Here is a 17,328-nt window from a genome sequence, read left to right on the forward strand (position 1 = left end):
AAATTTAATGAATTTGAAGGGAGGTGGATATTATAGAATTTGCATAAAACACCCCAGTGACTGGATAGTAAATTAGTCATTTACTAACAATATGGAGCTTAAAGGGTCATACACTGGGGTGGGTAAAAGTAGGTTTACAGCTGTAATACAAACAATACAACAATAAATAAATAAATAATAATACAAGAATAAACTGTTTCTCATACTCACAATGTGAATCTGCTTTTGCCCACCCCAATATATAGGCTTAATAATGGAATGGAAGAAAATTTCAGAAACCACATACTCCATTTGCCAATTTGGGCAGGACTGACCTTGATTAATACTAGACAGCTGGATGACTACTCAGAAGAGTTACTGCCTTGGCTCACAGTAGTGCAAGGGCGATCAGCGCTTCTAGGTCCTGACATGCTGGTGTCCATGATGCAGATCATTTTATGTAGAAATGTAAGTGAGAAATTTAAACATAAAGAGTTTTTTAATCAGAAAATTCCTTCTTTTCTTCATTATCCCAACCTCTAAATTTCTAGAGAACTGGAGACTAACCTCATCATTTCGCTATTATCCCCTCCAACAGAGCAGCAATTCTATTACCGGATACACACTTAAATCATTTGGAGAACGTTTTAAAAATTATTTATGTCAGGGGTCCACCCCTAGAGATTTTAATTTAACTGGTTTTCAGTGGGGCCCAGATATTTGTATCGACTTTTTAAAAAGCTTTCCAGGTGATTCTAAAGTACAGCTAAGGTTGAGAACCTCTGCTATAGATGTATTACCTATTTAGAGAGCCGGAGAAAACTCTTAGTTCTTAAAATATCTTGCAACTATAATTAGATGAAACTCAGAAAAAATCAATACAAACTTAATAATTTTCTAAATTCCTGAAAGCAGAAGCATGCCTTTTGGGCTTGTATCTTTAGATAACTAGCAACTTGCCTAATACATAGTTGATGTTCAATAAATATTTATTAAATAAATAAAAATTGAGAAAATTCAGTCTTAAAAAGTTATGTGTTTCTAAGAATTTATCCATTTTTGGAGAGAGGGGATCCATTTTGTTGGCATATAATTGTTATAACAGTCCTTTGTGGTCTTTCTAATTTCTGAGTTATCCTTTGTAATGTTTCATTGTACAGTTTGGATTTTATTTATCTGCATCTTTTCTTTACTTAGGTTAGCCCAGAGTTTGTTAATTTTGCTTATCTTCTCAACCTCCATCCCCCATTCTTAGTTTAATTGATTTAAAACATTTTTTCTAATCTCTTTGATATCTGCTCTAATCTTTATTATTTTTTTCCTTCTCTTAACTGGGATTTGTTTGTTCTCCTTTTCCTAGTTCAGACCAGTAACAGTAACAATAAGGAAATTGAAGCAGTAATCAAAACCCAACAACAATGAAAAGTTAGGACCTAAGGGCTTCACTGGTAAATTCTACTAAACATTAAAAAATACCAATATTTATTAAACTCTTTTAAAAAATACAAAAAGAGGAAACACCTACAAATTAATTTTATGAGGCCAGTATCACCTGATACCAAAGTCAGACAAACACACCATGAGAAAAGAAAATTATAGGACAATCTCCCTAAAGAACACGGTTGCAAAAACCTTTAACAAAATCCTAGCAAACTGCATTCAACAACACATTAAAAGAATTATACACCATGATCAAACAGAATTTATCTCAGTGATGTAAGAATAATACAACATATGTAAAACAATCAATATCTTATACCACATTAACAGATTGAAAGATAAAAAACATGATCATATCGCTAGATTCAGAAAAGCAGCTGAAAAAATTCAACATTCTTTTATGACTAAAAACAAAACAAAACCTCACAACAAAATAAATATAAAAGGAACTTACCTCAACACAATAAAGGCCAGATGTGGAAAGTCCACAGCTAACATCATAATCACTGGGGGAATACTGAAAACTTTTTCTCTAATATCCATTATAAGCAAAGAGGCCCACTACCAGTACTTCTACTTAACATAGTACCAGAACAAGTAGACAAGAAAAAGAACTAAAAGGTATAAAAATTGAAAATAAAGAAATAAAATGATCTCTGTAGATGACCTGATCATATATAGGAAATCATAATGACTCAACAACAGCAACAGCAATGAGACACCTGTTAGAACTAATAAATGGATTCAGTAAAGTTGTTGGATGAAAAACTAACATCTAAAAATTGGTGGCATTTCTATATACTGACAACAAACTAACTGAAAAGGATATTAAGAAGCAATCTCATTTATAATTGCATCAAAAAATTAAATACTTAGAAATAAATTTAACCAGTGAGGTGGAAGACATATTATAGCCTGAAAACTATAAAACACTGATGAAGGAAATTAAAGAGGATACAAATAACTAGAAATAGATACCATGTTCATGAATTGGAAGAGTTAATATTGTTAAAATGTCCATACTCCCAAAGTGATCTACATATTCAATGCACTTCCTATCAAAAATATCAATGGCATTATTTATAGAAATAGAAAATAACAATCCTAAAATTCATAGGGAATTTCAAAAGATCCCAAATAGCCAAACCAATCCTGAGAGAGAAGAATAAAACTGGAGGCATCATGCTTCCTGATTTCAAACTAAGTTACAAAGATATAGTATTAAAATAGTATGGTACTGCATAAAACAGACATACAGATCAGTGAAGCAGAATAGAGAGTCCTATGTTTAGGTTAACTAATAGTTACTGTTAACTAATTTTTGATAAGGGTGTCGAATTTATAATACAAAAGGATAGCTTCTTCAATAAATGATGTCAGGAAAACTAGATATTCACATGAAGAAGATTGAAATTGGGCCCTTATCTCATATCAAATACAAACATGAACTAAAAATGAACAGAAGATAAAATAAACATGGTATATGCTTCCACTTATTTGTATCTTCCTCAACTTCTTTCTTCAATGTCCTATAGTTTTCCAAGTACAGGTCATTTACCTCCTTGGTTAAATTTACTCCTAGATACCATATTTTTGTTGTTGTTGTTGCAATAATAGATGAAATTGTTTTCTTACTTTTCTTTCTGATAGTTCATTATACCACCAATTTCTGAATATTAATTTTGTATCCTGCTACTTTGCTGGATTCATTTATTAGATCTAGTAGTTTATTTGGTAGCCTTTAGGGTTTTCTATGTACAATATCATGTCATCTGCAACTAATGACAGTTTTACTTCTTCCTTTCCAATTTAGGTGCCCTTTATTTCTTCTTTTTGTCTGACTGCCAAGGCTAGGACTTCTGGTACTACTGGTGCAGCCACTGTGGGAAACAGTATGGAGTTTCCTCAAAAAAATTAAAAATTAATTTAAAAAATTAAAAATGACCCCCCAGTAATCCATTTCTAGAAATATATTCTAAGAATCCTGAAGTGCTAAACAGAAAGAGTATGCACCCCTATGTTCACAGCAGCATGATTTACAATAGCCAAGATCTGGAAACAGCCTAAATGTCTAGCTGTAAATGAGTGAATAAAAAAGTTGTGGTACATTTATACAATGGAATAATATGTGGCTGTAAAAAAGAAGGAACTTTTATCTTTTGTGACAGTATGCATCGACCTGGAGATTATTATTGTAAGTGAAATAAGATAGTCAGAGAAAGAAAATTACCATGTGATCTCACTTACATGTGGACTCTAGTGAACAAAATAAACTGAGGAACAAAATAGAAGCAGAGGCATGGATACATGGAACAGACTGACAGCTGTTAGAGGAGAAGGGAGGCACTGAATGAAAGAAGAAAAAGAGATCAGCCAAAGAACATATATGCATGACCCACAGACATGGACAACAGTGTGGTGATGGCCAGAGGGAATTGGGGCAGGGGCTAGGAGGAGGGGGGAAATGGGGGAAAATGGGGACATCTGTAACAGTGTCCATAATAAAAATAATGAAAAAAGCACTAAATGGAAGAGAACAAACTAAAACTACTAGAAAGAAACAGAGAAAAAACTTCTTGACATTGGTCTTGGCAATGATTTTTTTTTGGTTATGACACTAAAAGCATAGGGAGCAAAAGCAAAACAGGAAACATTCAACACAGTGAAAAGACAACCTATATAATGGAAGAAAATATTTGCAAACCATACTCCTGATAAGGGCTTAATATCCAAAATACAAAAGAAACTCCTACAACTCAACAGTAAAAACTCAAATACAGTAGTCCCTCTCTATATCATGGTTCACTTATTGTGACCTCACTGTATCGCAGGATTTTTAAAAATATTATATTTAATTATTTATCACGGATTTTTCACTACATTGTGGGATTTTGCGGTACTGTATATGTATGTTGTTAAAGTTACATAGATTTAAGAGTGTAGAATATGTTTAAGAACATAAGTAGTGTTTATAAAAGTCTGGAAAAGGTTGATAAAGGACTGGGATGGTTTATAAGTGTGTGGGAAGGGTTTATAAAGCCTTAAAAAATATATAAATACTAAAATAAATGTAAGATTCCTACTTCGCGGATTTTCAATGATCGTGGGGCCGGGAGTGGGGGGGCGTCTAGAATGTAATACCCATGATAAGTGATGGAATACTGTAATCAAATTTTAAAAGGCTAAGGACCCAACTAGATATTTCCCAAATGTGACATACATATGGCCAACATGCACAGGAAAAGGTACGCAACATCGCTAATCATCAGGGAAATGCAAATCAAAACCATAATGAGATATCAGCTCATACCTGTTAGAATGGCTATTATAAAAAAGACAAAAGGTAATGTGTTAGTGATAATGTAGAGAAGAGTGAACCCTTGCACATTGTGCGTGGAAATATAAATTTGTAAAGCCAGTACAGAAAAGACTATGGAAATTTCCCCCAAAACTAAATACTATAAGATCCAAAGTGTGTGTGTGTGTGTGTGTGTGTGTGTGTGTGTGTGTGTGTATATGAAATGAAATCTGGATCTTGATGAGATTTCTGCACCCATGCTCACTGCAGCATTATTCATAATTCATGGCAACAACCTAAACGTACCTTGACAACAGATGAATGAATAAAGAATATTTGGGGTGTGTGGAGAGAGAGGGGGATAATATAATATTTTTTAATCTTACCAAAAAAGAAAATAATGCCATTTGAAATAACATGGAGGAACCCAAAGAACATTATGCTAAGTTAAATAAGTCTGACACAAAAAGACAGATACTGAATAATCTCACTTGTATGAGGAATCTAAAATAGTGAAACTCATAGAAGAAGAGAGTAGAATGGTGGTTTGCCAGGAGCAGAGGAGAGGGGAAAATGAGGAGATGTTAGTCGAAGGGTACCAAGTTTCAGTTATGTAAGATGGAAGAGTTCTGGGTATCTAATACACAGCATAGTGACAATAGTCAACAACACTATCATGTACCTGAAATTTGCTAAGAAAATAGATTTTAAGTTAGGTCTTTCATTACACAGTCATACACAGTAACAAGGTAGAGATGACAGATAAATTATTTAGCCTGATTGTGGTAATCTTTTCACAACATATACATACATCAAAAAATCAAGGTGTATACCTTATATATAATGTTTACATCTCAAAGGTATCTCAATAAAGCAGTAAAAATTTTTTTTTGAAAAATGAAGCTTCAGAAAGATAATTAAACTAAGCAAATAAGAAATTTTTAATTTTTTAATTTTTAAACAGAAAAAGACAGCCAAGAATCACAAATTCCCAGTATGGCTAGTAAAGGTTATGGATACCAAACACATTTTTCAACCATCTTTTATTCCAACAAACAGGTTTATTGGATAAACCAAGCCATAAATTGGTCCCAAACATTCAGTCATTGGCCTTAGTGGATTCTCCTCCTTGAAAGGAGATTAGATCTCAGAACAAAACATTCCTCTAAGATATATGACCTGGAATATTAGAAGTCCCTGTAATACATTTAGACTAGGCTTTGACCCAAAAAGTAAAAGAAAGGCAACCGCAAACTCTCAAACATAAATCCCAAAATGTGAACTCTTTTTAACACAATGAAAAGACCACCTCCTATAAAAGACATGAGTAGTCAGACCCACTCTGAACTTGTATATCTTTGCTTTAAACAAAAACTCAAACATTTCCAAGGAAAACAAGTGTGATAACATGCAATACTAGATGAAGAAAAACAGATAAATCTTGCTTTGGGACTCACTTCAACTGAAAGTTCTAAAATGTCTTAAAACAAGTCCCATGAGCCTTAATTTGATGTTATGATAGAGATGAGATAATTTTAAAAGAAAAAAATATTTGTTTAAGAAGCTAAATCTTAACCTTAAATTTTTCTCTTTTGATATTTATTATTATATAGTATAGAAATTAATTGCTAACTAAAGTTTATATTAGTGTTCAGTACCAATATTTTTATGGGAGAAAAATCATTTGCAATAAAAAAATCAGAGATTTTAGTTCACTTTCCCTTAGCTCAACTATTAGAAATGAGATGGTTAGAATGATCTTCCTTATTTTTGTGAGATAAAACTCCTTAAGGTTATTTAAATTTTTCTGTGTTTATATTGACACTATTGTGGCAGCCATATCCCTTTGGAATATCATAATCTTACTTTTTTAAGGCACCTTCATAGTGTGATGATATTCTCTTTGTTTATCTAATAATTTTATTCAACTCAAAAAACTTTTATTTAATTAAAACTTTATTAATTTTAAAAAAGTGCTTTCATTTTTTTCCAGTGGGTTGTTTTTTGCTATTCGGATATATACAAACTTGACAAGCCCTTCATTTAATCCATTGGGATTTAACAAAACATTTATATTCTTTATGTACTAATTAACCTATTATCCATTCCATTAACTAATCTACAGATTAATTTGGCATTTCAGAAAACAGAAAATCTTCTTCAGCCAACAATGGAATGGCTGACATCACATTTAAGAGCATCCACTGATCTGACCCATTGACACTCAGATAAGGAGCAGTTTTCCCCCTTTAACCTTGGTCTTGGCATAGACCTACAACGGTGGTATGTATCACATTAAAGCATACTATTTTAAAGTGCCTTATGCATCTGGAACTCCTTATGGGCAAAAATAAATTAACTGGCTGAAGACAAATCTAGAGCTCTCGGAGACAGATCTTTAGTATCAAATTTTTAAAAATATTCTTAAGTAATTTAGGTTGGAAAATTGTTTCCACTAAAAATGCACATACTAGATAGGTCAACTTGAAATACTAATTTGCTAAAACTATTATTTTAGAGTATTTAGGGGGGAAGGTGAAGAACTAGAAAGAGAAGAAGCAGTTTTTCAGGTAGTGGGTACATTATTTCACTCACTTGAAATAAAGAACCATCATAAAGTACAAGCAGGTATAGTCTGTTTTCTAACTGAAAAAAAAAAAAAAGATAATACGTACCATTTGGTGATACAAGATTAGCAACAGCTACATTAGCAGAGTTATACAATAAAGAGTGATATAATGTTACAGAAATCAGTAAATGTAGAAAAAAAGTTTATACAGTGCCTTCCTTCAGTGCTCAAACCAAGATTGTAAGTAAAGACAATTATTGATGCTCCAGTACCAGAAATGGGAGAATTGGGCACTGCTTACTTTCTGTGAGCCTCAGAAAGGACAAGGAGAAGCCAAGGAAAGACTTACTACTTGGTATCTCCCTGGATCAGTGCTTTTTCCCCAGCATCCAACACTGCCCCATTGAGAGTGAAGAATTTAACATTTAATGCTTGTCTGTATTTTCACTTTGCTTTACCTCTACTGATTTATCAGTTCCTGTGTCTATCAAAGAGTCAGAGAAGATATTCTCTACTCAAGTTAAGCAAACCTTATAGCTCCTAATCCATCAGGAAATATAACTCAAGAAGTTGAGTAGTTATCTATTTAATAAAATTTGTGCATTTTAGCTCTCTTTACAGTTCTATCATGTTGGGAATAGAATAATTATTAGCTTATAGACTTAAAAATATCAGACCTAAATGTGACCTAAGAAAGCATATGACCAGGGCTAAGAAATTGGTCTGGCAGGTTAATTCAGCAGGTGGATGGGATTTCTTTGGACTAAATTTGAATGCGGCATACCTCTTCAGGGGAAAGGCTAAGGGAGTAAACCCCGACAGAAAATCCGGAGCCGGAGTCCCTAAGGCGGTTTGACGTTGTAGTCAACACCGGCAACTCCTGCGGCGCACCTGAAGCCAAGCTGTATTGACTCCGTCTTTCCCTTGGACCCTTCAGCTGCGAAGAGAGGGGGTGTCTGCTGCATGGGCAACAGCAGACACTCCATATCACCCTGCTCAGGCTCTGTAGCTTCAGCTTCACTGGAGAGGACACTCCAGCGTCATCGCAAGATGTCGATTCAACACGGGAGGAGACAGATACCGTGTCACTCCCGAGTCGGACTGCACAGCCATTCTCGGCGGTGCAGATAGACTCTTAAGAAGCTACACCATCGTCTCTCGAGACGGACGGCTGCCGACGACGACTATTAGACTACCACACACACATTACAGTCACCTGTTGGGGTTCTAAGGACACACACATTCATAGCCTCTGATCTTTCTTTTCCAAGAGTAATTGAATTCAGATACCTAAATCTGGGGTGCAGAGATGAGGGAAAACCCATTAAGTTCATGAGTTATTAAAAATAAATAAGAAAGTCACAGAAGACCATTCATGGTAGATCATAAAAATGATCCCAGTTTTTTTTTAAAGTGTATTTTATTGATTATGTTGTTACAGTAGTTACATCCCCCCCCCTTTGCTCCCTTCTGCCCAGTATCCCCCTTCCCTCCAACAATCCCACCCCCCAACCCCTTAGTTCATGTCCATGGGTAGTGCATATAAGGTTTTTGGCTTCACCCTTTCCTATATTATTCTTAACTTCCCCCTGTCTATTTTGTACCAAGCAATTATGCTTCTTAATCCCTGCACCATATCCCCAGTTATCCCCCTCTCCCCTCCCAGCTGATAACCCTCCAAATGATCCCCATACCTATGATTCTGTTCCTATTCTGGTTTGTTTAGTTGGATTTTGTTTTTATTTTTTAGATTCAGTTGTTGATAGCTGTGAGTTTGTTGTCATTTTAGTGTTCATAGTTTTGATCTTCTTTTTCTTAAGTAAGTCCCTTTGACATTTCATATAATAATGGCTTGGTGATGATGAACTCCTTTAGCTTTACCTTATCTGGGAAGCACTTCATCTGCCCTTCCATTCCAAATGATAGCCTTGCTGGATAGAGTAATCCTGGTTGCAGGTTGCCTTTCATCACATTGAATACTGCTTGTTAGTCCCTTCTTGCCTGCAAAGTGTCCTCTAAGAAATCAGCTGATAGTCCTATAGGCACTACCCTGTAGGCAACTCTCTGCCTCTCTCTTGCTGCCCCCAGGACTCTGTCTTTATCTTTCACCTTTGGCATCTCAATCATGATGCATTCGGGTATAGGCCCCTCTGGGTCCAGCTCGCCTGGGACCCTCCGTGCTTCCCGGACCTGTATGCCCATCTCCTTTTCAAAATTTGGGAAGTTTTCCTCATTTTTTTCAGTTCTCGCTTCCTCATTCTGTACTTGACTGTATTTTTCTTCCTTATGTTCCAAATCATTGATTTGAACTCCGTTTCCTTCCCTTTACCATTGGTTTTGTGTGGATTTTCCTTTGTTTCACTTAGCACAGCCTCCACGTCTTCTCTTATGCATTTGCTGTACTCAAGCATATCTGTCAAGCCTTTGAGCATCTTTATCACGAGTGTTTTGAATTCTGCATTTGTTAGGTTGTCTATCCCCTCATCTGTTAGGTTGGCTATCTCCTCATCGCTTAGTTCTCCCACTGGAACCTTGGTCCATTCCCTCTTTTGGGCCATACTTCTCTGTTTCCTCATTCTGACAGGCTCCTGTGTTTGTTTGCCTCCATGTCCCAGGTAGAGCTGTGGCTCCTGTTATGTTGTAAGGGGCGGAGCCTTAGGGATTTGTCAGTACAGGGCGACCTGTTTCACCATGTTGTGGCACTGTGTATGGGGGAAGGGTCAGAGGGAACAATGCTGCCTGCCCAGCCCTTTCCCCTTTTCCAGGCACTTCTCCCACTTCTGTATGGGACTGGCGCCTCTCTAGCTGTTGCCTTGGCTGTCATTCCCAGAGTGGGTGGGTCTGTGGACATTCTAGGACCGTGGGGGCCCTCTAAACAAGCAGATTCTGCTGAGAGACCAGCAGTTTCTGCTTCCACCCCAATCCCAGTGGTCTGCACAATCAGAAGCAATGAGGCTTGATTTTCCCCGGTGCTGGGATGGTGAGCTGCAAGGTCCAGTGAGGAGCTAGGAATGCTCCCCAGGTGTCCCTCCTGAGTTTTTAAAATGTGTGACTACACTTTCTGCTGGCCTGCTATGCCACCGCTGCTGCCACCACCACACCACGTTCTCTCTGCCCCAGCTCCGCCCCTCCTACCTGTCTGGATGAGTATTTCTTTTTTATATCTTTGTTTGCTGGTCTTCCATGCAATTTGATTTTCTGGAACTTCTGGTTGTTTCTAGTTTTGAGGTAGTTGTATTCCTTCTTAGTTGTTGAGGGAGATGCAGCATGTCTGTCTATGCCTCCCTGATCCCAGTTCTTCACCCTCCCTACATGGCATGCTTTTCCATGTAACAATTTTGCTTTCCCACTTTGACTCTAGGGTTGGCCAAATGAATTACTTTGGTCAATGTGTACTTTTTAACAATCATAACAGGATTATTTATCTGTGTTCCAGAACACGTTTTGACACCATTCTTCAATAGGGGTTGTGTTGTGAGGTTAGTATATGCCCAGCTGTACTATTCTGGTTCTCTTGAGACAAATGACACATAGTTCAGCCATTTAGCTGGTTATTTGTTTTTTGTCCTAACTAGAGGATATGTGTATTGACTTTTAGAGAGATAAGAAAGAAGGGTGGGTGGTGACAGAGAGAGAAAGAAAGAAAGAAAGAAAGAAAGAAACATCAATGTGAAAGAGAAAACATCAATGGATCAGTCACCTCATGCACTCACCCTGACTGGGGATCGAACCTGCAACTCAGGTGTGTGCCCTGATGACCAAGATTGAACCCACAGCCTTCTGGTGAAAAGGATGATGCTCCATCCAACTGAGCCACCTGGCCAGGGCTCAGTCTGTTCTTTTAATTCTTTATATTCTTACTGGGTTTGGAAATGCCATCTGTTTGGAGCCTTTCCTCCTTCATCAAGTCCCAAAAGAATGAGTGGTCCACCCCTCGCCTTATCTTTTAGCTTTCTTTCCAGTCCAGTATGTATTTACTGAAAGTCAGTTAGAGATATGTATTCTATAAATTTATAATTTTTGAATTTATATTCTATTTTTGTAATTCATTGTAAATAGATAATAACTGATTATCTTGTATAGTATTGTAATAAAATCTTAATAACTGGAGTCTTAATTTACCATGTGACAAAAATGGTATTTTTAAATTTCACATAATATCAATATTTGTTAAAATGCTGAATGACAGAATTTTATTTGTGACATTAATTTATTCCTTAAGTGGATTCTCAGTTTCTCACTCAATAAAAAGTTCCCACATGTAACATTCACATCACTGAGCCAACATGAAGTTTCCCATGCATTTCTTACTAGCTTTGTGAGACACATGTTTTGGCTCATCCCTAAAGAACACTCAAGCATGCTAATTTAAGAAAACTACATAATAGGAGCACTCCAATTTTGTACATTTTGGCTTTACTGATGTATGTTTAGTATCAGTTCTGCCTCAGAGTGCTATCACCATGTAGCATCATGTAGTGCTGATTTAGGAAGTTTGTGATGGTCCAGATTAAAATAACAGGTAAAACATAAAATTGAAAGGCCTATTCTTTCTTATCAGCTCAGGGATCTGGTCTGATATGAAGCTGGCTTCCAAAGAAGATAAACAAACTTGAATACAATCCAACAGACCCACCTTCAGTGCAGACCCAAACATCTCAATAGCTAAACACCAGAACTGCTCTGGCTTCTTGTAGATATGCCCTCTGACCATTTGTCCAGGGTATGGCATTTCCACTGGGACCTGTGTCTGGAACTGAAATGGTCTGTAGTTATCAATGGATTCCGTGAAGAAACATCTATTGAGCTCCTAATATCTGTCAGACCCAGTGCAGGCCTGGGGGGTACAGAAGGAATAAGACTCAGACCCTGATTTCAAGAAATTGTCACTTATTAGAATAAGTTGATATTTTCCTGCATATACATCTCACCACTTTCTGCTATTTATGAAAAGTCTATAGGAATCAGAGGTGTATATTTTTTCCTTCTTTTTATTCATGTTTTATAATATATTATAATTTTGACCAAACCTCATACTTGCACTGTCAAATAAAATCTTTTATTAAAAAACATTACCAGAGTATTTTATATTTTATAGTTTGGAGAAAAATCTAGTCATAGATCACACAACTCAATAAGTAGTTATGAATTATTATTATAAGTAAAGGCTTTCCATTCTAACACCTCAGGCCTTTCCCTTTCAGCTGAGGAACCATTAACTACTCTTCCACCTTCATCATCCCCTCTCGCTGTTCATGCACCGATTCCCATAAAATGTCTATTCTTCCAAATCGTCATATAGTCAAAATTCATCTTTCATTAAAATAAATGATGTTAGGGAACTTCTGGCCATTACAACAGCTGAAAACTAAACCAATATATCAGTCATTTGCAAAGGGTTTGATAACACTGGAATTCAACACAAACTTAATATGCTATTAACATTCACATTGTTGTTATTAAGACAGTGCAAAAAGTATATTATGGAGCTAAAGGTACTAGGTTCATTTCTATTAATAAGTTATTCTAGTTCTAACACGAAAGCAACAAAATTTGCTTGGTAAATGAGATAAATTCTATATTGCTTATTATGTAAGAATATGTAAATACCTATCTGGAGATGCACATACTTAATTATTTGTACCTTATTTTCATTCCTTCATCTGGATTTGCATGCAAGAAAATGTTCTGGATAACCCTGACCACAAGAGTGGGTCTTGAACCTGCTACATATGGGCCTTACAGAAGCCCCCAGTAGGTACAGGACTTACCTGCTGCTGAGACAGCGTCTTAGTGAGTAGGAGGCCCCTCCACCACAAGTGCGTGAACACTCGCTCCATGGGCCCCAGGCATCCCACAGGCTGTCCCTGTCCTCCTCAGAGCGTGTTGTCCTGGAGCTCTGCGAGAAACAAGAGGTTGGTCAGTATCATGTCTCCAATGAACCTTGAGACACATGTCCTAAAATGTTGGTGGTCTGTATGTCTGTTCATGGCGGCTTTGGGGGAATGAAAGCATGCATCAGATTCTTTCTAATTTAATCATGTATATATGTGTGGGGAGAAGAATATTTAAGCTCAAGGATCCTGGGCCATAAATGAAGGGGGCAAGGGATTGCATTAATAGAGCAAATGGGAAGGAGGCCAAACATAGAAACCTGGGTTAGTAGAAGGTAAATTGCAATAAAGTCACAATTTTGCCCAGAGTTCACGAGTCTACTCTCCATTTCTTTGTGAAGAGAGAAGTTGTTCTTAGAGATATTTCTTTTCTGAGAAACCTGACACAAGCATACCAGTACTGCTTTCTAGAACATTTTATGCAACTGACAAATTTTTAAAATCCTCACCCAAGGATATGTTTATTGATTTGAGGGGGAGGAAGAGGGGGAGGGGGAGAGAGAAACATCAACATGAGAGAAAAACATCAACCAGCTGCCTCCTATATCTGCCCCCAAATAGGGACTGAACCCATAATCTAGGTAGGTGCCCTGGCTGAATGGAACTGACAACCTTTTGGTGTATGGGATGATGCTCCAACCAACTAAGACACCCAACCAGGGCACAACTGACAACTTTTTAAATGAAGCAACGTCATTGCCAGTTTTCAGGTTTATTCAATAGAATAGCTGCATGAAGTAACACTAGTAGAGACTTTAGACAGATTGACATGCTTGTTATTGACAGGCTTCATAGTGAAAACTGGATCTGCTGTGAGGAAAGTTGTTATGTACAGGCCTAGTGCTGTGCTTCGCATTTCTTACACAGAAGAGCCAGAGGAAAAAACCGTGCCATAGTTAATAGAACAGGCTTTGGAATTAGAAACTCTCTGGTTTTGATATGGATTCTGTTTTTCACTATCTGTCCTTGATGTTACCTTAATACCCCTTGACACTCAATTTCTCTTTCTATAAAATGGAGATAAGGTTATAATTACATTACCTCACATGCATATACATATACATGCATACCATATAGGAGGATTAGCTAAATACACTTGGCCTACGACTAGTTCCAGAGTAAAGCAATAATAAATATTATCTGTAATTATTATGTTGTTATAAATTGAGAACATGTCATATATGTATTTATACAATTATATTAGTCTGCTGGGTTGCAATAACAAAATATTAGGCTGGGTAGCTTAAAAACAACAGAAATTAATTTTCTCACAGTTCTGGGGGCTAAAAATTCAAGATTAGGGTGCCAGCATGGTTAGTCCCAGTGAGAGCTCTCCCCTTGGGTTGCAGATGGATGCCTTCTCACTGTGTGCTCACGTGATCTTCACTTGGTGGTAGGATGTGAGAGAGGGAGCAAACTCACCGGTGCTTCTTCTGATAATGGCATTGATCCCATCATGAGGGCCCCACCCTCATGACCTCACCTAAACCTAATTACTTCCTAAAGGTTCCATCTCTAAATATTATCATATTGAGAATTAGGACTTCAACATATGAATGAGGTGGGGAGAGGGGACCACAATTTATCCATGGCAACAGTTCTACAAATAGCTAATTAAATTGTGGCCAAATTATTTTACTGAATAAGCCAAATGTGATATCTAAACATTAAAGGTGGTATCTTCTTATGCCACTCAAAGACATACAAATGACAAATATTAAAATTCCAAAACTAATAATGTTTGTAAAAAAACAAACCATTAAGAAAATGTGCATGTTAGGCAATATGACAACTTCATGTTCAGTTTTCTCCTTGAAGAGAGAGCACAGGCAATGTGGAAATACTGGGAAGGTATGGGACCAGGAGCCACAGAAGCATAACCTCTCACAGAGCACGTGAAAACTTGAGACGATGTAAGTCAAGCCATCAGCATGCAGTAGGCTCACAAATGGTAGCTCTTACTAGCATTTTAAAATTCCCTTCCCATGCCCTACCTAGTCATACTTAGGGTTGCATCATTCAAGCAGGAGGGGCCTCTGGAAAAGAAAATAACATGTGCTTGTCCCCAGAAAATGATTTATTTTGCACTAGTAGACTCTTTATAAATCAGTTGTCAAACTGATGACTTCTTAGAAGTTTTAAAGGTGGTACAAATTAAGTCAGAAGCCTGGCCTCAGAGTGCTGCATCAGGGATAGGCTAATGGATGCATGCTGTATGGAGATTCTTCAGTCATTTGAAAGGACAGTGGGATCCATAGTGGTTGAGAGCAGGGAGTGTGGGCCTACTCAGCCTGGGATGGAATATTGGCTCCAGAGTGCCCTAGCTGAGATCTCTTTATAATTCAGTTTTTTTAAAAAAATCATGAACTGGGGATAATGAAGATAAAGAAATCACTGAAACATTACAAGGATTAGAATAGTTAATATATAAAAAGCATATAATGTGGAAACAACCCAAATGTTTAGGTGTAGATAAATAAATCAATAAATTGTTATATTATATATATATATTATAGAATATTATTCGGCTTTAAAAAGGAAGGGAATTCTGACACATGCTGCAACACGATTGAAGTTTTGAGGACATTATGCTAAGTGAAATAACCCTGACACAAAAGGACAAATATTGTATCATTCCACTCACATGAGGTACCTAGAGCAGTCAAATTCAGAGATAGAAATTAGAATGGCAGTTGCTAGGGTCAAGGGAAAGGGAGGAAAGGAGATAGATATGGAGGTTCAGTTTGAGAAGATGAAAATATTTCTGGAGATAGAAGGTCTTGATGGTTACACAATAATGTGAATATACTTGACTTAATGTCACTGAACTATACACAAGCGATTAAAATGGTAAATTTAATGTCATGCATATTATACCACTATAAAAGAATACACACATACATTTAATAAACCTCATAGCGACTAAATAATAAATGCTTCATTGGACGCTATTATTATTAACATTCTTATTAAACATTACTCATTTTTTAACTTTATTTTTATTGTTGACACTATTACAAATGTCCCCATTTTCTTCCCCTTTACCCACTTCCACCCAGCCCCCATCCCCCCTTCCCACTGGCCATCACCCCACTATTGTCTGGGCCTATGGGTCATGCATATATGATCTTTCACAAATCCCTTCACTTTCTTGCATCCAGTCCCTCCCGCCTCCCCTCTGACATCCATCAGTTTGTTTCCTGTATCCATGTCTCTGTTTCTATTTTGTTAATTAGATTCCACATATAAGTGAGATCATATGGTATTAGTCTTTCTCTGATTGGCTTATTTCACTCAGCATAATAATCTCCAGGCCCATCTATGCTGTTGCAAAAGGTAAGATTTCCCTCATTTTTATGGCCACATAGTCTTCCTTTGTGTAAATGTACCACACCTTTTTTATCCACTCATCTACTGATAAGCACTTGGGCTATTTCCAGATATTGGCTATTGTAAATAAAGCTGCAATGAACATAGGGGTCTGTATATTCTTTCACATTGGTGTTTCTGGATTTTTAGGGTATATTCCCAGAAGTGGGATCACTAGGTCAAAGGGAGTTTCATTTAAAAATTTTTGAAGAATCTTCACAGTGGCTGCATGAGTCTGTATTCCCTGCTAATAGTGTTCTAGGTTCCCCTTTCTCTGCACCCTCAGCAGCACTTGTTTGTTGATTTATTGATGATGGCCATTCTGGCAGGTGTGAAATGATACCTCATTTTGGTTTTTATTTGCATCTCTGATGATTAGTGACATTGAGCATCTTTTCATATGTCTGTTGGCCACCTGTATGTCCTCTTTGGAGAAGTATCTATTCAGGTCCTTTGCTCATTTTTTAATTGGAATGTTTTGTCTTCCTGGTGTTGAGTCATGAGTTCTTTATACATTTTGGAAATTAACTCATCAGATGTATCTTTGGCAAATATATGTTCTCCCATTCAGTGAGTTCCCTTTTTATTTTGTGGATGGTTTCCTTATTAACATAATTTATAAACATATATGGGCTTTGAAAGGTTTTAGGAGATATGCTTGGAAGGTGCAAGTGTTTTGTTTTTTGTTTTTTTCCTTGTGAGTTCAGTTGAGACACTGAACTCTTAAGGTATAATTTCCCTGAAGACACTGACTTTCCCAAGCAGAACCTCCCAGCGAC

General features: G+C 36.8%; 1 protein-coding gene across 1 annotated transcript in view; it reads right to left on the reverse strand.

Annotated features, from left to right (window-relative positions):
* Nucleotides 1-17,328, reverse strand: part of ADAMTSL1 (ADAMTS like 1) — a 400,901-nt gene that overhangs the window by 354,638 nt on the left and 28,935 nt on the right. Inside the window, exon 2 of the mRNA XM_090274075.1 lies at nt 13,058-13,185. Coding sequence (XP_090130201.1) covers nt 13,058-13,185 — 128 coding nt within the window. The remainder of the gene's footprint in view (nt 1-13,057; nt 13,186-17,328) is intronic.

The sequence above is a fragment of the Furipterus horrens genome, unplaced genomic scaffold (genome assembly GCF_987537825.1).
Source record: "Furipterus horrens unplaced genomic scaffold, mFurHor1.1.pri manual_scaffold_4, whole genome shotgun sequence".
Classification (NCBI taxonomy): domain Eukaryota; kingdom Metazoa; phylum Chordata; class Mammalia; order Chiroptera; family Furipteridae; genus Furipterus; species Furipterus horrens.